Source organism: Branchiostoma floridae, chromosome 16 (assembly GCF_000003815.2).
Source record: "Branchiostoma floridae strain S238N-H82 chromosome 16, Bfl_VNyyK, whole genome shotgun sequence".
Taxonomy (NCBI): domain Eukaryota; kingdom Metazoa; phylum Chordata; class Leptocardii; order Amphioxiformes; family Branchiostomatidae; genus Branchiostoma; species Branchiostoma floridae.
Genome location: NC_049994.1, coordinates 9,424,119 through 9,448,631, shown reverse-complemented (window position 1 = coordinate 9,448,631; position 24,513 = coordinate 9,424,119). Strand labels below are relative to the sequence as shown.

The 24,513-nt window shown below is 40.2% G+C and overlaps 1 protein-coding gene across 1 annotated transcript in view; it reads right to left on the bottom strand.

Moving 5' to 3' along the window:
- Positions 1–24,513, bottom strand: part of LOC118403561 (MAM and LDL-receptor class A domain-containing protein 1-like) — a 117,526-nt gene that overhangs the window by 51,650 nt on the left and 41,363 nt on the right. The window contains exons 69-111 of the mRNA XM_035802297.1: positions 24,335–24,457; positions 23,806–23,943; positions 23,303–23,428; positions 22,624–22,757; positions 22,263–22,347; positions 21,650–21,769; positions 21,067–21,216; positions 20,164–20,264; positions 19,539–19,703; positions 19,307–19,397; positions 18,905–19,057; positions 18,557–18,694; positions 17,879–18,144; positions 17,348–17,465; positions 16,780–16,920; positions 16,355–16,486; positions 15,790–15,917; positions 15,266–15,356; positions 15,016–15,135; positions 14,385–14,647; positions 13,901–13,991; positions 13,595–13,735; positions 13,095–13,214; positions 12,425–12,552; positions 11,821–11,962; positions 11,318–11,470; positions 10,753–11,009; positions 9,984–10,074; positions 9,345–9,485; positions 8,750–9,006; positions 7,929–8,160; positions 5,434–5,687; positions 4,964–5,048; positions 4,519–4,692; positions 4,091–4,216; positions 3,775–3,905; positions 3,537–3,621; positions 3,159–3,284; positions 2,524–2,673; positions 1,980–2,080; positions 1,429–1,593; positions 802–1,075; positions 251–388 (exon numbers count right to left, since the gene is read on the bottom strand). Of these exons, the coding sequence (XP_035658190.1) occupies positions 251–388; positions 802–1,075; positions 1,429–1,593; positions 1,980–2,080; positions 2,524–2,673; positions 3,159–3,284; positions 3,537–3,621; positions 3,775–3,905; positions 4,091–4,216; positions 4,519–4,692; positions 4,964–5,048; positions 5,434–5,687; positions 7,929–8,160; positions 8,750–9,006; positions 9,345–9,485; positions 9,984–10,074; positions 10,753–11,009; positions 11,318–11,470; positions 11,821–11,962; positions 12,425–12,552; positions 13,095–13,214; positions 13,595–13,735; positions 13,901–13,991; positions 14,385–14,647; positions 15,016–15,135; positions 15,266–15,356; positions 15,790–15,917; positions 16,355–16,486; positions 16,780–16,920; positions 17,348–17,465; positions 17,879–18,144; positions 18,557–18,694; positions 18,905–19,057; positions 19,307–19,397; positions 19,539–19,703; positions 20,164–20,264; positions 21,067–21,216; positions 21,650–21,769; positions 22,263–22,347; positions 22,624–22,757; positions 23,303–23,428; positions 23,806–23,943; positions 24,335–24,457 (6,345 nt within the window). The remainder of the gene's footprint in view (positions 1–250; positions 389–801; positions 1,076–1,428; positions 1,594–1,979; positions 2,081–2,523; positions 2,674–3,158; positions 3,285–3,536; positions 3,622–3,774; positions 3,906–4,090; positions 4,217–4,518; positions 4,693–4,963; positions 5,049–5,433; positions 5,688–7,928; positions 8,161–8,749; positions 9,007–9,344; positions 9,486–9,983; positions 10,075–10,752; positions 11,010–11,317; positions 11,471–11,820; positions 11,963–12,424; positions 12,553–13,094; positions 13,215–13,594; positions 13,736–13,900; positions 13,992–14,384; positions 14,648–15,015; positions 15,136–15,265; positions 15,357–15,789; positions 15,918–16,354; positions 16,487–16,779; positions 16,921–17,347; positions 17,466–17,878; positions 18,145–18,556; positions 18,695–18,904; positions 19,058–19,306; positions 19,398–19,538; positions 19,704–20,163; positions 20,265–21,066; positions 21,217–21,649; positions 21,770–22,262; positions 22,348–22,623; positions 22,758–23,302; positions 23,429–23,805; positions 23,944–24,334; positions 24,458–24,513) is intronic.

Sequence of the window (24,513 nt, the reverse complement as noted above, 5' to 3'; positions counted from 1 at the left end):
CAACTAACCTACAAAAGGAACAAACAGGCTAATATGACCAATTTTTAGTGGTTCCCTAGATAATCTTTCCCATTGACACAATTCAGAATACTGTCCACATAGACCGTAGAATTAATTGGTCCCCTGAGTGGTCTTCTTGGGCAGTTTTAATTTACTGATGAAAATTAGTGAATATGACTACTTGTTGAACATATTATTATATAAATCTTGTCTTTTTTGGGTCTTGAAATATATTGGAATCTATTCCTACCCTGTCCAGTTTGTGTAGTATGGTCCACAGATGGTCCAGTGTTGGCGGTAGAAGTTGGTCCTTGGTTCCTTGTCCAGTCAAACTGGCCTGAGCTGATATCTGCCCATCCGCACTGGTCACGTTCAAAGGTACAGGCACCTGAATATAAAATGAGTGGGTTTAGAAACTTGCAGCTAAGCACTTGAACTTGGTCAAGTAAGATTGCATTTAAGTCTTATATGTTGTCAACTTCTTACGTGTTATATACACTAAATTCTATGCTGAAATCTTATTTGTTAATGGATTTTAAAAAGAACACGCTTTCATGTGAATGGGGCTCATTGACTTGCAAATATTGACATGCGCATAGAAATCATGCAAAGATTGAGAGAATACAAAGCATGTAGGACTGAAGAAAATGTCATTTGGCACATGCAGACTAACCAGCCTATCAATTTTCCAGCTGTGTGACAAGGGTGCAGTATTAGTATTTGAATAAATTTGTAGTCCCACTTTCCAATAAATTTGTAGTCCCATATTTTTAATGTGAATACCAGTTCAGAGAGCCTTACCACACATGGCTTCATCTGATGCCATCACAGAAGGAGAGCTGGTGAAACAATCCATGATGTAGTCGCAGACTTTGCTGGCATCGATGCAGGAGTTATCCTCCAGACACTTGAACTGTCCAGGCTGGCAGGGGGACTGGGTGGTGATGGGCGGGGCAATGGTAGTGGGAATGGGGGGCAAGGGGCCATTGTCTGGCACACAGCCAGATGTGAAGGACATGTCATCAATGGCAATGTCACCCTGGGGTCCATTACCGACAGTTCCATCAATCATCAGCTGCAACAGGGAAAGGATTTGTTAAAATTAATAGGACTAGTACACCCATAACTTATAGTCCATCTTTATTGTTCTTGCTAATGCCACACAAAATGTCACAAAGGCAATGAAAGGAGCATAAGTCGTCAAAGTCTCTCATAAAATACAGAACATGACAAACAAAATTCTGGACCATCACAAACATATTCAATAAAAAGAACAGCTTCAAGTACATGTATGTCAGTTTAGAATTGGAACAGAACAATTTTGTAAATATTATGTATTTGTAGTGTTGGATTCAAGTATTCCTCTAATGCATGCATATTAGCATACACAAACAAAATCAACTGATAGGCTATAGTGACATATCTTACCCTGAAAAGTCCACTGCTTTGTATGGTGATCTCTGCCCTTTCCCAGTAGTTTCCAACCTGTGTGGTTCTCGCCCATATCTGAGTCAGCGGTCCACCGTAGGTGGTACGGATTTTGACAGCAAGGCTGCCGATGTTATTTCCATACATGTGGTAGTAGAACCTCAGCTGAAAAACAGGTCAGCAGGATACATTGAATTTTACATTGACATTTTATGATATAATTACATTTCAAGATGTATGTATCCTTTCATTTTGGACAATTTTGTGAGCTAAACTCTGCATTAAGTGTCTGGCACATTTTCACAATCAGAACAAAGAAACTACATTTGTATACACTGAAATTATTGAAATCAAAGACTATCTCTCTCTCTATCTCTCTTTCTCTCTCAGCTTAGCTCACTGTACTGAAACCCTGCTTATGGTCTGACCTTGGTGCTGAAATTCTTATTACTATAACATTACAGTATGACAGTGTCTCTATTGCATGTCCAGTGCCACTTTTTTTTACAAGAAAATGAGGGCAAAACAAAAGAATGAAAATCCACACTCACTTTACAAGGATTACTGTCTGTTGTGCCGGCAAATATACGGCTTGCAACTCGTGCAAAGTCTCCAGGCCGCCTGTTGTTGGCTTCAATGTACAGATAGTAACCTGTGGGCAAAATAGGGCTGACAGTTAAGTTTCTATCCAAATTTGAATGTTAGGCAGCCTTCAGCAGTGTTACTAAAATTCTAGCCTCCTACATCGTCTGTCCCTGAAATGCAAGATGTGAATACAAGTGCAGGACCAATTCATGTAACCACAAATCTTTCATTCTATTTTTTTTCAAAATATTTAGGTCACACTTATCTACTTTATTGGTTCTTTGATGTTAGAAATAGTGTTAGATTGAAACATGGACATGAAAACAGACTCTGAGCAGAAAATCTGTTTCTTGGTATGCACAGGTTTCAGGGAGTGAAAAGAGACAGGTGCCATTTTTCCTCCCAGTGCTGTTTTCATGAGGTCCTCTTGCATGCTAAAATGTTACACAAAAGTGTCCTAGAACCATTGAATGTGGTCTGAAGATACGGGACATATCAAAGGTAATTTACCAGCATCAGTGTTGGAGGTGTGATCCCTGCAGGGCCCAGTGTTGCCTGTAGGTGTGCAGCCGGCTCGCCTGGACCAGCTGAAGTTATCTCCACCAAACTGGGTCCACCTGCAGATGCCGTTCTGGAAGTCACACCTGTCAGGAATGTTGGCTGGAACAAAGGTGAGGATTATCTTTATCTATCTAACACTGATAAATGAGCAGCCCAAACTGGAGCCAAAAACTAGTTTTTACTGGATCTATACTACTCTCCTCTACTTAGTGTCTGCAACAGGCACTCTTAGAGCAAAAAAATTCAATGATGATCGCAAAAAATATGACAGGTACTGTAAATCTATTTCCTTTTAAAGTGGTTCTATTTTGTGGTGGAAAAAAAAGCTGGTTTTGGCAGTGTTCTGAATTTGTTGTTGAAACAATTCTGTAGTACAGTACTGAGTAGTCATTTAATGGAGACATTTTCACAGTGTCATGAATTCACTGCAACATAAAATGTAAAAATGAGACCACCATAAGAGTTTTAAGTTTCACAGCATTTTTGAATACCTTAGTCGCCTTCTAAAACAAACATATCTGAGTATGTTAAAATGTGTCACATGGCAACAGAAAATGAACAAAGACTGAATTTCAATGGCCTACCACACTGGTTGGGTGCCTCATCTGTTCCGTCCCCACAGTCATCAGTGTAGTCACATACTCTGTCCAGCCCCACGCAGGAGCCCCGGGTGCACCTCAGCTGGTCAGCAGTACAGGAATCCTCGGGTGCTAAGATAACAACACACAGGCCATATAAGGTCATATGTCAAGACTGAGTGGGTGACTGGACCTGAAGAAGGCCAAAGTGTCAGTTGAAAACCTTATTCATAACGTGGTCATAAAATGGTTGGATCATTTGACACAAGCTGGGCAAAAAAATCATACTAAGTAATACTTTCCACCTAATTTAACATTCCCTCTTAATTTCATTTATGCACTAATTGCAATAAGAAATACCAAAACAATATCTCTGATACTTACGTGGCAGCTCACAGTTGATAAAGTTGATGTCATCCAAAGCGATGTCACCCTGAACACTGAAGCTACGAGTAGCCTCAAACAAGATCTGAAACAAAGAAACAAGGCAAAATTATCCTCCTTGCAGATGCAGCAGATCCTGTAAACTTTAGAACAGACTTATATTTAATTGCTTTATCATTGTTTCTATACACTGTACCATGTACAACTGTCAAGCAATTAAGTTTTCATTCATGGATACCTGGAATGGAGCCCGTAGTTGTCCCAGGCCAATGATCATGCTGTTCCACCTGTTGCCCTGGCCTCCTATTCTGCGGAACAGCTGTGTGTCCTGATTTCCTTGTCTCAAGATCACCTGCATGGTGCCAATACCTGAAGGGGGAAGAGGGCGTCATTAACCAAGCCTAACCCACAGAGGAAGCAATATACATTACAAGGGATATCAATAGCATAATAACAAGAAAGACAACAGAGAACAACAAAATGAAGAGTTTAAGTATGTACTAGATAATCACCATTTTGAACAGAAAATAACAGATTGAAGAGTCTATACTCACCATTTCCATACATGTGATACCAGAAGGATAGCTGACAGGTAGGGCTGGACTGATCAAACACGGGGCTTGTCAACATCGCAATGTCGTTACGGTTTCCATCATCTGCCTCTACCGCCAGGTAGTGACCTGACAAAATACAAGATCCAGTTGTCAAAGAATTGATCTTGATATACTTTTGCTAACGAAAATAAAAAGTATTTGCACACCAGATATGAAATGTAGTATAAAGAGGTGAGGTGATGCGTGTTTTCTGTTTAAAACCTGAGATATATGCCTTTTAACACTGTTTTCAAGACATTTGGTACTCTTTACAACAGTTGCAAAGACAATGCATGTAGGCTTGCACTTCATTGACCTTCTTTCTGCTGCCTTTCAGTGCTTTATACACAGCATTGAATAGCAGGCAGAACAAGGTTAACATGATATACCTCCAGCAGTGCCTGTTGTGTGGTCTACAGTTGGCCCTGTGTTAGATGTTCCTGTGCCGTTGTTGTCCCGTTTCCACTGGAATGATCCATCACTGCTGTCCCTCCAGAGACACATGTCCTGCTCAAAGTCACAGTTACCAAACAAGGCCGACTGTGGGGGCTGTGTAGGTATGGCTGGAAGGTTCAAACTTTAGTTAGAGAAATAAGAGTCTGAGGACATTTGTATCTTGCATTAATAGAATTGATTCATTCTCAGTCACTGATGAAAGAAAGTGGATGCCATTATATAATATTATTTGAAACATCTAACTCTTTGCTAAATGATTTATTTTGTATTACGTATAATAAAATGCCACCATGTACTTCCACATTTACTGTGTTTTCAGCAATAAAACAACAGGTACAAATGTAAGTGGAAACAAGAAATGAATGAAAGAATGCTTACTCTGGCAGATTCCTGGTTCAATCCTGATGTCATCAATGGCGATGTCACTTAGAGAACCAGAGCCACGGATGCCCTCCACCAAGACCTGAAGAAGAAAAAGTTGGATTCTTCACTCCAATCATCTCACAGTTAACTCTAACACTCTCCAAGTTAGTTCCCCTGCAGCACCATGGTAAAAATAACTTTTGTTTCCACTTTCTCATTAACAATCAAAATTGTCTTGAACAGCTTTCAATTCAACGTTTTCACATAACGCTAGTTCACCTTTATTCGCAGGGTAACCTTTATCCGTTGCATTTAACACCAGGGTATTTCGGGATATCAAGTTGAGGGACAGAGGTCCCAAACTGCATTATAATGAAAAAAATGCAATTTGAAACCACCGTCCATCAACGTCATATTCCTAAATATCCTGTTTTTAGGTACAACGGATATAGGTTACCCCGCGAATAAAGGTGAACTAGCGTTACCTGATAGGCGCTGTCGGCAGACACAGTGACTTGGGACTCCTTCCAGTCACTCCCCTGGTCCCCTTGTAAAGTGGAGACCAGTGTTGGCTGACCACCAGTAGTTCTGACATAGACATTCAGTGTGCCCATCTCAGCGCCCCGCATGTTATACCAGAAGTACAGGCATCGGGATGTGTCAGCAGTGAACCTCTGGGACACAAGCCAAGCCTTGTCGCCTGGCTGCAGACCATTGCCTTCTGTGTACATATAGTATCCTGTAGAGCAAGAACAAGAAGTGCTTATGCTGCATAAGATTCAATTTTTAAACACGTTTTTAAGCAATCGTAAAGGTTACATACTAGCCTTTACATGTGCTTAAAGAATACATTTTGCTGAATGTTAACCGAAACTGGTTTTGTTGCATATGTTAGCAAAATGAACTACAAAATTACAACTGTCACACATATCCATCAAAAGATGATCAATATAATTACAATCATAGTTAACATCTTATTTGAGTTGAAACCATTGGATACATCACAATGACTTGATAACAATGATAAATGATAACTAGAAAGGCCGACATTTGCTTGAGAGCAAATACAGCATATTTCAGCCATCTCCCTCATGAAACAATAGGCCTTGAGGTCGTTGACCCCTTTGGCCATTGGAAAATGACCAAAAAAATCCCAAATATATCATTTTAAAGTGGTCCATGCCAAAAATTATACATGGGTCATTTGAATAGATATCTAGAGCACCCCTTTACCAATTTACGGGTCATTACATGTAGGTTGTAAATCGAGGGAACAGGAGCCAAAAATGTCCAAATTTTGTCAAAAAATGGCCATAAAATCGCAAAATTTAGTATTTTGTTGTACCGTATGGGACAACTTTTATTGAATTTATGTGCACATAATTGAAGGGCACTTTTGTACCAAATTTCAGATCATTTGGTTGTAAAACGAGGCTACAGGAGCCAAAATGTCCTTTTTTGGTCAAAAAAAATGGCCAAAAATCGCAAAATTAAGCATTTTGTTGTACCGTATGCCAAAACTGTTATTGAATCTAGGTGAGCATATGATCAAGGCACCTCTGTACCAAATTTCATGTCATTCGGCTGTAATACCAGGGTACAGGAGCCCGAAATATACATAAAAATTGACAAAAACCTCAATAAAATCATTTTAAAGGCAGATATGACAAAAATGAAAAAAACACCTGGGGGTATTGGCCTACTCTACCTTTGTGCCAAATTTCAAGTCAATCGGTTAAAAAATGGCAGAGTTGATTCGATTTGAAGATTTGACAGGAGAAAGAAAGAAAGAAAGAAGAAAGAAAGAAACACTAGAAAGGCCGACATTTGCTTGGGAGCAAATACAGCATATTGCAATCCATCTTCATACAATAAAGGACTCTTCCAGAACACCCCAATCTATGCAAAATGGACCAGTCTATGTGGCCCATTTCCCATTTATAGTGCTAAAGCTACCCCAACACCATATTCCAGATCAGTTGGCTTTCTCATGACACAGGAAGCAAAAATGTACATTTTTGGTCAATGATGGCAAAAAATCCCAAATTTCACAATTTTTGTTTGATGTACACCATAGGTGTGAATAGAGCCCTGTGGCTACATACCGTACGCACCTTCATACCAAATTTCAGACCATTTGGTTTTCATACATAGGCACAAGAGCCAAAACTTAACATTTTTAGTCCATAAATGGCAAAAAATCCCCAAATTCAACAATTCAAGGTAATGTATGCCCAAAGTGAAAATGAGGTACTGTGGGCACATGCCAGACATACCTTCATGCCGAATTTCAGGTCATTAGGTTTTCATACAAGGGTATAGGAGCCAAAAATAAACATTTTTAGTCAAAAATGGCCGAAAAACCAAAATAACTCAATTTTGAAATGATCGATAACGAAAGCGTTGATGTGGTCCTGTCGTCATATGTCCAATGCACCTATGTACGAAATTGCAGGTCATTTGGTTCCAATACAAGGGCATAGGAGGCAAAAATATACATTTTTAGTCAAAAATGGCCAAAACACCCCAAAATAACTAATTTCTAAGTAATCTATGACAAAAATGTTGATGGGGTCCTGTGGTCATATGTCCAATGCACCTCTGTACCAAATTTCAGGCCATTAGGTTGTAATACCAGGGCACAGGGTCCCAAAATATACATAATTGGTCTAAAAATGACCAAAACCCCTAAATATCATAAATTCTAAGGCCTCTATCAAGAAAGTGAAAAAAACACCTGGGGGTATTTGCTATCTCTACCACCCTGCCAAATTTCAGCTCATTTGGTCCAAAAATGAAAAAGTTGAATCAATTTGAAGATTTTGACAGGAGGAGAAGAGACTCAGCAAAAACAATATATTGCAATCCCATACTATGTATGGATTGCAATATAATTACGAATACAATATATTTCACCATACCTATGGTATGGCTGAAATATAACAATGCTATAACTAACTTAAACTTAAGGCATGTTCACCTGAGCTGGTGCCTAATGTGTGGTCAGTAGCAGGTCCAGATCCAAAACTTATTGTGCTGCCAGAATTCCTCAACCAATCAAAATCATCATCAGCCGGCTCGTTACTCCAAGTGCACTGGTCAATCTCAAAGTCGCACCACCCAGGAGGGGAGCAGGCTCCGTCTGTGATTGCCACGTCATCAATGGCGATGTCTCCCTGCTGACCAGTGCCGCTGATAAACTCAAACACCATCTGTGGAGGCAGGAGTGTGGGGAGTTAAAACTGTGACATGTGATAATTGTGTAAGTTCAAACTTAGCTTTAACACACAAAACATTGCAGGTCTATTTTTGATGCATTCAGTGACAGAAGACTTGTGAAGTGCACCTCCTTTGTACTAGGCTAAGCAAGGTCTGTCCTTGGCACTGAGACACAAAATATTGTCCTTGTTAAGAAAAACTTGACCATGATCAATGATAACAGTCATTCCTCGAAAATGTAGCTTGAAACATTGTCTTCCTAAGTACTAAAACTAAATGAGGTCTGACCTTGGTACTGAAACTCAAAATACTGTCTCCCCTGGTACTTAAAGTTCGATACCCTGCATGTTCTTGGTATGAAACTTGGCAGACTGGTTACTGAAAACCTGAATATGGTCTGTCCTTGGTACTGAAATATGAACTACATGTACTGTCTAACTTGGTACTGAAATGTGACATATTGGCTATTTTTGTACCAAATCTACAATCATTGCCATTCTTTTGTAATCAAAGTCTGAACACGATCTGTCCTTGTTACAGAAATATTTTGGCACTGAAATGGTAAGCACTGTGCAGATGTACCTGGTATGGTGTGGGTGATGACACTGTTAACTCAGCCACTTGCCACTGGTCACCCTGATTCCCCATCTGAGTCCAAATTGCGGGTCCTACAGTACCGAAGGCCCTGGTGTGAACGCTGAGGAAGCCGACATCTGTGCCAAACATGTGGTAGAAGAAGCGGAGGCACTGTCCGGATGTACTGGGGTAGGTCGGGCTCAGTAGGCGGATGAAGTCCCCGGGACGGGAGTGCCGGGAGGCATCCACATACATGTACTGACCTGCAAGAAGAGAAAAGATTCGGATTCAGATTTCATTTCCATAGACATAGCAGGTACACGAGATAAACTCAGTATCACCTGACAGTGAAAATATAGCAAGTGGACATCTACAGAGCAAACTAAAGAGAAGCCTAGGGAGAAAAACGTAATTATGACTGCATTCCTGTCATAAAATGGAGTGAACCAAGGCATAAACCTGGTACTCAGACTCTATGTTTTTCCAGTTAAGCATATCTTTTATGAAAGCTGAGGACCAGTAAATCAAACTTCTGTGGTCAAAGCATACTTTAACTAACTACAACAGGCACAAAGCCAATGGAATACAAGTTTTTGCTCACCAAATGCAGTTCCGTAAGTATGATCAGTGCTTGGCCCAGTGTTGGCAGTTCCTGTGCCACCACTAGATTGGATCCAGTCCCCATAGTCTGCCACGTCCTGCGTGTAACCACACAAGTCTGTCGACTCAAAGTCACAGGTTTCTGTGGAAATGATAACAAAATGAAGAACTTAGCATGGCTACAAGTTCTCTACCAACCTGGCAGACAAGAATAACACAAGTAGAATTTGTATAAAGATAGATGTTTTATTTTGTAATGCATTGAGTATGGAATACACTTCCCTGAGGATCAATACTACAATGTCTTTAATTCTATCAGGTAACCTTTGTATTTAAGATAATTGGCTCTCTAGAGGTGAGCAGTTGCTATCACTGATACTGATGAATCAAGACAAATGTCTGCCATCCTTAAGCCCCCTTTACAAATCAAGAATTTAGCTCGGCTGAGTTGTCAGAGAGCTCTAAATTACGAGGAGGCATGACCCTGGTGCCTACGAACAAATGGCAGAGTTTATTCGTCGGCATTAAGGTCATACCTCCTCCTAACTTAGAGCTCGCTGAGAACTCGGCCGAGCTAAATTCTTGATTTGTAAAGGGGGCTTAAGTCCAACAGAAGACAAAGTGCTACAACAAGACTGACTTGATGGTAAACATGGCCCATCACTGATCCCGACATCATCCACAGCAATGTCTCCCTGCCAGCCTGGTCCCTTGCTACCCTCCAGGGCAACCTTAGAAAGAAAGAAAAGCATGTCTTAGAGTAAGTATCTGAGATGTACAGTTAGAAATGTATTACTACATTCCAAACAGTCAGAGGCTACACAAGGAGGCATAGAAATGGGTAGTGCTGAGTAAATGAGACTAAGGAAAGTACACTGTATTTAACAGTTTGCATCAAAATAACTTCCTCACCAAGCTACAGCCAACAGTGTGTTTTTTTATCCCTTTGCAAAGTGTGTGTTAGATACCAATAGCCAATAGAACTATTTAAGTAGTCTTTTTTTTACAATAATGTTGATCACTGTCTATTGTTGCATGTACAACTAAGTATAATCATGTTTTTTGTGTTTCTACCATGTACTTGCAATTAGCCTTTGGGGCACAAACGTGTAAATAAACTTTCACTTCATTTTATATTTATACATACATATAGTTTGGACATGCAGATAACCCCCACAACAAATGTTTTGAAATTTTACTTTATCATTTTTCAAGATTGTTAAAAAATTTATTACCTGAGAATGACCGTCTTTTACAAAAAGCTAGCTGTCATTTGTGTTAAGCAATTGGATAATCAGTACATGGAAGTTTGTCTACAGAGTCATCTGCCAAAAATCTAGGTAAAGAAAAACAAAATTTTCTGTCTCAAAACCAGAGTGTAACTTTCGTTGTGTAGCCTTTCCCCTCACCTGATACGCTCCTGTAGCTGTCAGGTGTACTTGTGCATACTTCCATTCATTGCCTTGGTTTCCATACTTCTGCCATATTGGGCCCTGAAGACTGCCACCAGAGTAGGTGTACACCTTCAAGAAGTCCACATGCATACCAAACATGTGGTACCAGAAGTGCAGACACCTGTCGTTGGAGGATGCAGGCAGAGATGGGCTCAGGATTCGAGCCTTGGCGTCATTCGCAACACCAGTGGAGTCAACAAAGGCGTAGTAACCTGCAGAGGTCAAAACAATTACTTAAAACAACTTAAGACAGTCATAGAAATCAAAAAAAGTACATCTATATTAGTAGGGTTTCGGAAAGGGTTTCTTCATTTTGTCATTAAATCTATTCCCAGTGAAAGGCAAGGCTAAATGAACTGCTTCATTTCATGCAGTCATATTTGCCTGATTATTGAGGGGACATCCAAAGAAGAATTACTTTTTTAATAATTAATTTTTCTTTTTCTTTAGTCTTGCATCCCTTCTCCTATGACGAAATGCTAAGACATCTTTCCATGCTCAAAGAAGGATAATCACCCACCCTCAGAACTGCCAGTGGTGTGGTCTCCAGTAGGTCCTGTGCCGTATGTGTCAGTTGTGCTGTTCTGGACGATCCAATCAAAGTCATCACTGGTGTCCTGGATCCATCCACATGTTGTTGCCAGGTCAAAGTTACAGTCTGCATTCCCTGGAGCTAAAGACAGCAGCAAAACAAACCTTCATCAATGCAGTTGTTTGTCAACAATCAATCCCATGTAAGTGCTTTCTCTGGGGCAATATTTACACACTAAGATGTCTCCATTGGATGATCTGGTAATTACATTTCTTAGAAATCCCCCCGGACTCCGTACATTGTTCTTTAGATGATGCATGAGTCTTAACCTTAAGCATACTGAAGTAGCCTTTTGGCAACCATTTCTCTATGAGTTATGGGGATAGGTAGCATGGAAAAGGTTATGGAAATGCTTGCTGATCCCACAATATATCTTCAGCCCTTTTAGAGATGAGAGGTTAATGTCATCCAACAATGTCTCAGGCACTTACGGAATGTTGCAGGCAGCATTGTTGGTGCAGGAGTGGTCACTACTTGTGTACCGCAAGGTCCAGCTTGGAAATCAGTGTCATCAACAGCGATGTCAGCCGAAACAAAGAACAGGAATGATCCCAGTTCACCCTCAATAAGTAGCTGCAGAATAAGTAAAATAGCAACAAAATATTTTAATCCATCAACTATTGTTACTGAAAAGCATTCACACAATAATCGGTAAGTTGCAATGTTTGGAGATTTTGACAGTCAAGATCCCAGTTCAGCCTCAATAAGTAGCTGCAGCAGAATAAAATAGCAATCAAATATTTTGATTCATCAACAATTGTTTGTTGATACAGTACATTGTAATTGGTAGCATGTAATGTTTTGAGATTTCTACACTCAAAATTGTAAGGTACTAGTACCTTTTTTCAAATGTCATATAGTAACTGTTGTAAATGACATAGCCTCTGTTGTGGCTTACAATGTAGATGAGTTAGACTTCCTGATTCAAACTAAATTCTGTTGTACATTCATCTGTAGATACAACTAAAGTAGAAGCCAGAAGACAAAGTATTGACTACTATTCTCTACGCTACCTGATCTATACTGATGTGTTACCTGAAACTCGGTGGTACTTGACACATCAATTTGTGCTTGGTTCCAGACATTCCCCTGGTCCCCTGATCGGTCCCACAGCTTGGTCAGACGGTTGTCACTTCGTTTATAAACTGCGATGGTACCAGATCCTAAACATCAAACAAATAAACATCAGCAAGCTATTGGTAGCACAGAACAACAATATGAAATCAGTAATAGTCTCATAAGAGTGCACATGCACATGAATGAAGTAATGTTGAACTTCATATACAATGTAATGTATGTGAAATGCACAACTGTATGATAATGTTCAATGCTTTACTAGTAAGAAGTTGTTCATTGACTCTGTCCCTGGTTTGAATGTTGTTAGTTGTTGTGTCTGTCTTTAGTACTGAAATCCAGGTTATGTTCTGTCACTGGTTTTGAAACTAAAAATATTGTCTGCCTTGGTATAGTGCCTCAGATTACTTTCTGTTCTTGGTACTGAAACTCCCAATATTGCCTTCCTTGGTAATGCAGATGTGATTATGTTTTCCTTTGTCCTGAAAAGTAGAACACTGTATTGTGTCTTCCTTTTTATTAAAACTATGCAAGGTCTGTCCTTAGCACTGAAACTCTAAATATTGTCTACGTATCACTTTTAGTGACTAATACTGATGGCATTGTAGACAGAGTCAGGAAGTCACAGTACCTAGTCCAGTCATGTGGTACCAGAAGTGCAGACAGGATGCTGGTGTTGACTGGAAGTGTTCGCTGACAAGCCATGCTCGGGTCCCACTAGCACTGCTGGCATCCACAAACATATAGTGACCTGCAACAACATTTGGGGAAAATTCTGTCAATGCTTTATATCCAGAAGGACCTTTTTTTATGGATTTTTTCAAAACATTGCTAGGTACTCTCAGTTACCATGATATTACTGTTTTTCTCTTCTTACAGCATCTTGGTCTGAGACATAGCACTCTAAGGGTAACAAGGTATGGGCTGGGAATATCAGCATATTTGCTAAGCACATTTCCTTTTGATTTTGAATCTTTCCTTTCAACTTTTGTTTGCAAGATTATTTCCTAATCCATGATATTTTTTAAGAACTTTTGAAACAGATATTCCACCATCACCATGCTTTGTCATAAAAATAACAAGATAGAACTCCAGACCACTTGAGAAGTAGCAGCCATGTTGATGACCTACCAAGGTCAGAGTTGGTGGTGTGGTCCACATCAGGACCAGAGAAGATGCTGGGTGTCCCACCGGAGTTCCACAGCCAGTCAAGGTCATCCCCTGATGCAGTGTTCTGCCACCCACAAGTGTCTTGTTCAAATGTACAGTAGCCTACGGAAGTTCCAAACAGCGAGTCAATAAATATCCATAGAATTTTCCTGCACAATGCACAAATAATAAAGGCAACTGGCTACTTGATGCTTAAGATTAAAACAGGGTTTTCTGGCATTGAACAAATGAAATAGAATAAAAACTAGTCAACAGAAAAAATCTCACCTTGTCTTGGACAGGCACCACTCCTGATAGTGACATCATCAATAGCAATGGTTCCTGGGATACCATCACCATAGATAACCTCCATCACCACCTGGGCAGTAACAATTCCATAATTAGTAAAAAATACATACTATTAGATTGACTGACTGATTGACACAGATGTAATGAGGGCTTTCTCCTGATTTTGATTTTTTGAATCATTGTTTGGGAGACCATGTTGTTAATTTTTGCTGTCAAATCTGTCATTTTTAATTTACATATATACCTTTTCATCATTTGAATGTCATGAAGTTTAGATTTCTTTGTGGATAGGTTGAAAATTTTGTCCCTCTCAACTAGCCAATGTCATTCCCCAAAAAGAGGGATTTGCCTTGCTAAGTAAGGTAGGGTAAGGATAGATTTGCTTGGGTTTGGCTTTGCACGAAAAGATTTAGGACAACTTGGATCAGACCTTTAAACACACTGAGTCTCAAATTGTACTGACCTGGACGGACTGGCCTGGGTTGTTCAGGCTGACGCGGGCAATCCTCCAGACGTCACCCTGGGTCTGAGACATGGACCAGATGGCAGTCCCCAGGATGGGTCCCTGCTGCAGGTAAACGTTGAGCTGACCCAGACGAGCGTCCGCCATGTGGTACCAGAACTGCAGACAGTCGGCAGGACCGGATATGGTGAAGCCTTGAGAAAACAGCATGGCGTTGTCCCCGATGTTCTGGTTGGGTGAAGCGCTTGGATAGGCATAGTTACCTGTGAAGAGCAACAACCCTCAGCACATTTGTGTACCATGTCATTGAGATTTTAACATTTGTAATACGTGATATGCAGAGAAAATAGCTGAGCCTCTAGTTCCTTATCTTTAAATGGGCATGGACAATCTACATATTGAATGCCAAATGCCTAAATGCATGCACATGCTAACATACAGATTGAAACATGCACATTCCTACACATATACACATACACACATGCACACACACACACACACACACACACAAATAAATACACACGCACGCTCGCACGTACACACACACACACACATGTTTACACACACACACGTTTACACACACACACACAAGCACACACACACACACACACACACACACACACACACACACCTGCAGCAGTTCCTGTTGTGTGATCAGCACTGGGGCCTGACTGCAGAATGCCTCTGTCCCAGTTGAAGTCATCTGTTATGGACTGTTGCCAGCACAAATTCACCTCGAAGTTGCATTGGCCTGAAATAACAAAAATCAAACCATGAAGATATTAAGTCTTTTGTTGAAATATGGCTCTTATGTCACTTGATAACATGCTAGAAAATATTATTAAGAAAGTGAAGACAAACAATGTGGATGTTTTCCTTACTCTCTACGGGGCAGGGTCCATCCGTTACTGTGATGTCATCAAGAGCAATGTCACCTGCCCAGTCGTCTCCACGAACGGCTTCAAAGATCAGCTATAAAGAGTGATGTACATCATTGATGATGATGATTTAATCATTATTGGTGGTATCACTATGCAGATGTTTGCACATTGGGGCACCAAATCCTTAGTGTGTTATTGGCACACGTTTAGACAGACTAGCCAAAGAGGCTTGGTGAGCCTCCACTGTCAGGGAACGTCATGTACATCATTAGACAATGAAAAGAAAATGATATCAAAGATATGTGTAAATGATATCAAAGATACATATATCATACATGTAAAAATAACACTTTCTTATACTATTACTATACAATATTACACATTCATTCATTTGTACTTTTCATAATTTCTGCATGCTTTTCTAAAGAGGCCAGATGAGAATATCTTTTTTTCACAAATTCTAAAAAAAATGAGTGTGTAGGCTTTAATTCAGCGCTCATAGGTAGTGATTTGATTTGACTGACCATCCATTCGGCAGAAGAACTGACTATCGGGACGTGTCCCTTTCTCCACATGTTGCCCTGAGTGCCAGAACGTTTCCACAGCAGCTCCGGGGTCAAAGTCTTCCGCTCAATGTAAACATTCAGTGTGCCTGGTAGGTCATAAAAATAAAAATGGTGAGAAGATTCTTGCAGTTCATGACAAAGTCATATTCCACTGCATCTAAAGTTTCCATTTTCTTTCAAATTTCATTTAATATAATGGATGTACTCTTGTATCCATCATTCAAAGAAAATTTCATTAATTCTATTGCTACAGTACTTTTCAAGCTATTTTGACATCCATGGGGAATGATCTAGTGTTCAGATAGAGTCTTTTACTGGATTATTTATTTTTGGCATGCAATTTTGAACGTTTTTTCAAGTTTATACCTGCAGTATACTTTTAAACAGAAAGTGTAGACAGCTAACACTCTTAATCACTTTATATCCGGTTTATTGTCTGTTTTTTCCCTATAATAAGTTAGTATATGATATACCAATGGTCTAAAACAAAACAAAACACTTATCCGGAGGGACTGTAACTCACCAACAGCCAGTCCATACATGTGGTACCAGAACTGGGCACACTTCTCCGTGGCCTGTGGCTGGTGGAAGGTGACCAGCTTGGCTCTGTCTCCCGGTGCGCGGGGTGGGGATGCATCAATGTACATGTAATATCCTGCACAGACAAAGGGAATAAAAGTACTTTCTGGATTATTCTTATTCGTTATGTTGATGACAGTGAGTCTGAACATAAAAATCATCAATCAAAAGCTCTATCTGTATCTGTAATTCTAAGCTATCATAAAATCCATATGCCGCTGCTTCTGGTTCAATTGTTAACATTTTTTGTTGTTGTCACTCTCTTTTTTTCTTTTGCATGGAAAAGCTTCAAGACGTTTCATTATTCAAAATATCTTCACCATCAAATCTCTTCTCAAAGTTTTGAGTTCTCAAAAGGCATGTCCTCACCTGTTCCTGTGGTGTGGTCGAACCCAGGGCCTGTGCCCTGCTCTAAGGCATCCGGTCCTGTGTTAGATCTGATCCAGTCAAACTCATCATCCTGACTCTGGTAGTATCCACACTGGTCTGTCTCAAAGTTGCAGTCAAGGTCTGTGTAGAACAGTACAGTAATAAATTAGCTTTTTAGTTTCTGCTATCAACGATGCTTTTGAAGGCCTCACAAGGGATTTAGTTTTTTTTCAATCAAATTTTTGATCTCAAAATAAATCATTATGTTAGATCGCAAACTTCACCCGCACTCGCAGAACATACAAAAACTTGAATTGCTCCCTCTAGCAGGACATACAGAAACTGCAGTGCAGAAACCAAGCACTAATTTTTCAGTACCAGAGACAGCCTCAGCACAGACATTTCAGTACCAGGGACATTGACAGTAGTGATAGCTACAAAATGTTTGAGAAAATAATTTAGACACCTATTTCATGCAATCAAAGTAAGTTGTCTAGTATGTAGATCTATGATCATATATCATAGATAGATTTAAAGATATGAATACAGATTAATATCATTTTCCAACCTTGTGCATGTGCAGGTGGACAGGTTGGGCAACAGTTCAGGAAGGTGACATCATCAATGGCCAGGTCACTTCCACCAAGCAGGAAGCTAAAGCCTGACGGGGTTCCTTGCATCACAACCTGGAACAGAAAAGCATGGTTATGGCAGGATACATCATAACATATACCACAGGGTGTCATGACAGAGCTGGTACATTGATCCCATCGAATGACTGGAAACCGGTACCACTGCCCCGGCAACCAAACATTTCACAAAATACAATTACATTGGTCCGCATTTGCACAGTCAGCAACTTAAAGCTGTACAAACCCTCTTACTTTGATAGATCCTTATAGGTTATTGGCAGCTATCATAGAAATAGTAGACAAAGAATAGAATAGGAAAAGTACTTCACATAACAAACATTGAATACAAATCATATCTTCATCTTTTGACACTAGGTTGGGAGCAATCCCTGCACAGTCAGCACTACTCTACATCCTATCATGCAGTAACATGCATGTCAATATATAGAGTAAAAGTTATCTCTCACCTTATACCCTGCAGGATGCTCCCCAATGCTGACAATAGCCGAGTTCCACTGATCGCCCTGGCTGCCTGACACAGCCCACAGCTGTCTCGTATCTGTGGCATCAACTGCGTTGACCAGGTTAACAGCCAGAGTTCCAGACTGGGCGCCGTTCATGTGGTACCAGAAGTTGAGCTGGCAGGCCAGGCCTGTCGCGCCCAAGGCTGGGGTCTGCATTGTTGCTGGGTTGACAAAGAGGCCAGAAGCTCCCTCCAGGTACATGAAATGGCCTGTTTGTGGGCAGAATATCAATTAGCATTTGCACCGAGGATATCAATAACATACATTGCCTACTTTCCATTGGCAAGGATTACATTGACAGTCCTCAACAATCTTCAAAACATTCTTGTGTACTAAATAAGTTGGACAGGGCATACATAAAGCCAGCAATTCACAGCAGACAAATAGTCAGTCAGTCTGCAAGGTCATGATCCTTTTGGGCTGTACATGACAGATGTCTCCTTGATGACAATATGCACAATATGTTGGGCGTAGCCAAAGTTTGCAGGTCACCAAGCTGCATCAAATTTTACAGGTTACCATTTTTTGAAATTGGAAACCCTCTGGCTATCAACAAATTTGGCCAAAGGTTGTCAACAATACAAGTGTGACCGTGGCTTAAAGAATGTATATCCTTCTTACCTGCTGCTGTGCCAAGAGTGTGGTCAGTGTTGGGACTGCTTGCATCAGTAGACACAGTGGCTGGCTCTCTCCTCCAGGCGTACTGCCCAGAACTGGTGTCCACCCAGCCTCCAGTGTCTGCTTCAAAGTCCGTCGCACCTGGGAAGTGTGAAGATGATTTAGTGTTTCTTCTTGAACAAACATTGATGAAATGTACATACAAAGTATGTCAGCAACATAAAAGATTATAGAAGTTTGGATGAACAGAATTACAGTATTTCAATATGTGAAATACGTCTGGCTATGTACTACATTTTTTACCACAAAGAAATAAACTGATGTATCAGGAAAGAGAAAGTCTCATCGTACCACAGATGCTTTCATCTGACCCATCTGTACACTGGTCGGTGAAGTCGCACACTTGTGAGTTGGGAATGCAGGTTGGGTTGGACACACATGAGAAATGTCCAGATTGACAAGGGCCTGAGGTAGGTGGGGCTGTTGTGCCACTGGGCAGAAGACCTGAAAAAAACAAAATGTTAATTCTATCCAATTCTTTTTAAGCTTAGAACACAACAATTTCATTGCTCATTCTCCAATTTAGAAGATAAGAGTAAAGATTTGAAAGTAAAGATTTGCAATTTCAACATAAAAGCAGAGTCACAGGAAAACGTACATTGCTAAGCAGGATAGTTGCAAGATAACTTCCTGTGAATATCTCCAAATAAATGGCAAAAAGAGGAGAAATGTAAATACAGGTAATGTCCTAACCATTGTAGAGTTGACATCCTGAAGAGAAGGAGATGTCATCCAGAGCAATGTCTCCCTGGTGCCCTGATCCTACCTCACCTTCAATCACCACCTGAAGCAATCCACAAACACCAGTAAACACCATCTCCATGCTACACGACTCAAGTCCTCTTTTAGTTTGGCAAAAGAAGCATTTACTATCAATTAGGCATATGTTGGAGAATTCTTTTTACATTACAACCACAGACTTTACCTGGAATGGAGTTGCACTCTGGAGTGTAACAGAGTCTCGGGCAAAGTAGTCCCCAATAGCTGTGTTTCTGGACCATACGGTGGTCATGGGGCCGCCAATGGCAGTTCTTGTCATGACACGGAGGGCACCGATGTGCTGCCCCAGCATGTGGAAGAACAGCCTCATCTGGAAGGAGACAACAGGCTTTAGAATTGCATTGTGCAATAAAGTATATATATATTACTGAATTGATATCTTACCCCAATGCCATATGGCAGATACTGAAAGTAGTCAGTGTCATTGTCATTGTAAATCTAAAAAGTTTCTATTCAAGTATCAAAGGCACTATGTTGGCAGCTGTTCATTCAACTAATATCATTAGAATTTAGATACACAGGAAAAGTTTCCCATCTTTCATAGTATTTGAAATTAAAACATACAATCATGCAATTCTGTCTCTAAAATGGTATATGTATCTTTCTGCTGTCATTTTATTTAACTGTGGAGACATTTGACGAAAAATTTGTTAAATTTGTCCATATTGGAGATATTGAATAAAATATCAAGAACCTAAGATTAATGTTAGAATATCAGCTAAATTTCTTTAATTCATATGAGACTGTAAAATAACAAATTTGTTGCTAACCTTGCAGGAGTCCCCAGTGACTGCTTGGAAGGTGGGACCGGCTAGCCTGGCCCTGTCTCCCTGTACCCTGGGGCTGGATGCCTCAATGTACACATAGTAACCTGAACACAACAGTAACATGGACTGTCTCAGGTGATAATCATATACAATGTAGTGAACAAAAAACAACAGCACAAAACTGCTCCAACAAGGACTGAATACAATCCTACTGTTGGTGTCACACATGTGGATTAAACAATTGCTTTAAGTGAAGCCTTGTCTACAACAACTATTAAGTGCACCAGTCCAATGAACTGATACTTAACATTTCTTATTCCAAGGACACTATGGGAATAAGTTTTCTGACACTTCTTCAGCTGGAGGTTTCCAAATAAATGGCCAGTGTATCATGGTTGCCTTTGACTCCAGATATGTCATGTGTTTTTCTGGTACACACAATACACCTTTCTCACGCGGCGGCCATGATAGATCGAAGAAGAGGTCAATGAGGCAAACAGACAAAACGTATTTCTAAAATCAGGTCCCATTTAGTTTCCCCCCAAACCACACAAATTTTCATGATATAAGATAGAATAATAAATATTACAAGAAGTGTTATGCACCGAAAGATGTAGCAATTTAGAGTAGTGTAGACTGACCCCATAGTCCCTTAAGAGATGCAAAATAACAACATAATAATGCAAATTTTTAACGAATTTGCAGCCATTCACTTATTGGTCGATTTCCTAATTGGCAGGCTACCATTGGTCGAACTGCTAATTATGATGGACAGCCTTTTGTTTGCCATATTGAACTCGTTTTAGATCTATCATGGCCGCCGCGTGAGAAAGGTGTATACACAGTGACATGTTCTAAATACAGTAACTGATAAATACATTCAGGAAACATGTAAAGGAAAAGTACCTGCATCAGTATTGAGTGTGTGGTCTCTGGAAGGACCTGTTCCCACAGAAGCTGTGTTCCCATTGGCCCTGGTCCAGTCAAAGTCATCATCAGCCATCTGCTGCCACGAGCACAGGCTGGCTTCAAAGTCACAACGTGCAGGGTAGTTACCTGGCAAGGGGGAGGCAAAGGGATTTGAATCATAGAAGGAAAGTTCACTTTAAAACATACCAAATATCAAAACGATCCATCCAAGCATTCTCCAGTTATCTTGTGGATGCCCATAGCCGAAACTTGCAAATAGAAGTCACTACAAAAACCTGTTTCATGGAGGTAAAAAAGCTAGTGTCTGCATGAGAGCAATAAAAAGTTAAAATTAGTTACTATGCAGTATTGCAGTAATAAAAAACAAGTGGTTTCAAATGATTTCCAAAAGATACTAACTTCATCTGTAGTCTAATTCAAAAGAAATACATAACATTGCATTCAACTCTGAAATACATGACATTTATATCAATGACCTTTATTGCACGACATTTATATATCAAAACAGGTGTTTTGTGGGGTCTTTGAAACTGAGATACACATGAAAGATACAACTTACTGCACTGGATTTCATCAGAGTTGTCTCCACAGTCATCACTGAAGTCACAAACACGATCAGCATCCACACAGGCCTGGCTGGTGCAGCGGTACTGGTCCCTGGTGCAGCTGGTCTGGGCAGCTAGAGGACACACAACATTTGATACATCATTGGGAAGAAATGTTGAATAAGTGATTGTGGTTAAGCGTTGAATTGAGTGAGTGAATTATGGGGTAAATGAATGTGGTAATGAGTAAATGATTGTCATGAATGTAATCTCCTGTGGTCATGCCCATGAAGGTAACAACTGAGTTGCTGATGAGATGCTGAAATAGCTCAAAGCACTCTCACAGCCAATGCACATGTAGTTCTAACCCCTCCATGCTGAGAAAGCTTTTAGACTCCAAACATGTATTGATAACAACATAGTTAATTGTCAGGGAGATTAGCTATTATTAACAATGATTAAAGAAGTAAAAGCTACACAAGAGAGGATATAACATGCAGCAGCCCCGCAATGTAAAGGGGTCATGTCACAAAATACAAAAGAAGTCGAGAACAAGATGTACTTCTAAAGCACTTTGTAACTCTGATACACAAAAGTCACTGTACTCGATGAGAGAAGTGTGTGTACCTGGCAGAGCACAGTTCTCAAACGTGATGTCATCAATGGCAATGTCACCAGCTGTACTTAAGCTGCGGATAGCTTCAAACAGAACCTGCAGAAAAAGAACAGGTCCATGTTTTACTAGCAGTCTACAAATAGTTACTAGAAGATACCAGCACCCTTTTCTAGATCTGAGACATGGTCTGTATCAACCTTTTTTATCTGAAAATCAGAACATTTTTTTCTGTTTCACATTGTCCTAGTTTCTAAGGCAGACTGTACAGCAGATGGCACTCACTCACTACTCACTATCCTTTGTTGGATTGTACTAGATGCCTTTTGGTTTGAATACTGATAAGAACATTTTCTTTATTTATTGTTTCCTTACCGTGAATTCTCCCCTGGCCCTGCCTATGTACACTACAGCCTGTCTCCACTGATTGCCTCTGTCCTGGTTCAGTGACCACACTTGTGTCTCTGCCACTGGGCCAAGCTGTATGTACACATTCAGACGTCCTATTCCTGAGGTACAAACAACACAGTTATATAAATTTGCATACCTTGTAATGTACCAACACAAGAAATATTGATCCTGCATTTACCTGAAATTCTAGGGAGTTATTTTTTTCATTTTTTTATTCTGTTTTCTTTAGCCAGGGTGGCCCAACTCAGTGTAACCACACTGCTTTACAGTGGGGCCCTGGATAACACATAGTACATGACACATCAACACATAACACACAAAAAGTATGTTAGTTTACATACAAATACAAATTGCATAATGTTGGCTACAAGTTGTTATTGGGTGGGATGACTATTCTCTCTTTACAGCCAGGGGTTGAATTGTGAGGAGCTTACAATTATTTTATAATAGTACATTTACCTACAGCATATATTGCAACAATTAATAAACCATGATGTGCAGTGTCAGGATTTCCATAAGTACCATCTGAGACAATACCTTTTTGGCATCACATTGTATGCCAGGAGAAAACTGAGCTACATCCTGTTGCCATTGCAGCTGTAAGATAAGAATGTGTCTGGGTACAGTACATTATGTCGCATACCTGAGCCATACATGTGGTACCAGAACTTGAGCATGCACGCAGCTCCTCCCTGCCTGAGAGTTGGGCTCTTAAGTCTGGCCAAGTTGTTAACAGTTCCTGTGTAAGCTTCCACCGCCATGTACCAGCCTGTTATATATGAGAATCTTGGATCAGTGTTATATATACATGTAACACATCACAGGAATGTAAGGTTTAGCACAATAAGGTCATTTTTGCACACGTATATAATTATATATATAAGATGAATGTCCCATATACAGTGAGCAGTTGCACCCAAAGAGACATCATATGTAACAGCAGTTACTCTGCTCATATAGCAACATTGGCCAAAGGGGACAAAAGAGAATTGGCAGTTATAAGAGGCTTGGATACCAGGCTATATATACAGTATTTAGCCTAGCATGTACAGATTTTGGGTGTGTGCTGTGAAAGATGGGTTAATACAGATACTGTGGACTTTCAGATTGAACACAAGCCCAAAATTTATGAAATGCCAGACCTACCCAACATAGTTCCCACAGTGTGGTCTACAGAGGGCCCTGTGTTAGATGTGGTTGTTCCATTCCTGTCCCTCCTCCAGCTGTAGGACCCTGTACTTACATCTGTCCAGGAGCAGGCATCCTGTTCAAAGGTGCAGGCACCTGGATGCCAAACAGACAGCACAATAACACATGAGTGCTAAGTACATTGAGAATAGTATCTTCTCCATACCTCTGTCTTTTATCAGCCAAAGAGTGATTTACATTATTCACCTGTACGAGAGAACCGGCACATCTCTGTCTTGTATTCAGCTAACAAAAGAAGTTAGGGTAAACTCAAGTATGTTATCCAGTAAGGATGGCATAACCATGACAATGTGTAAGCATGCTGACCAATGATGATGATAGAGTACTGATAAGTACCCTATTCAAAAATATATTTCTCAAACAATGGATGAGAAAGCCAGTGATCTGCTTTTGAACATCTTATCCATGGAATGTCATCCAGTGTCCTAATGATAATTTCAAGACAACACACTATGGTGACACCTACCACAGTTGAGTTCATCATTTCCATTGTTGCAGTCCTGTTTAAAGTCACACACATTGCCAAGGGGAACAGACTGGCCATTCCCACAGTCAAACCCGGTACCAGGTGAGCCGGTGGGAGAGACTCCTGTAAACAGAACACTCAATATGCATTAACCTGGATGGGGATACTACACTTCTAGG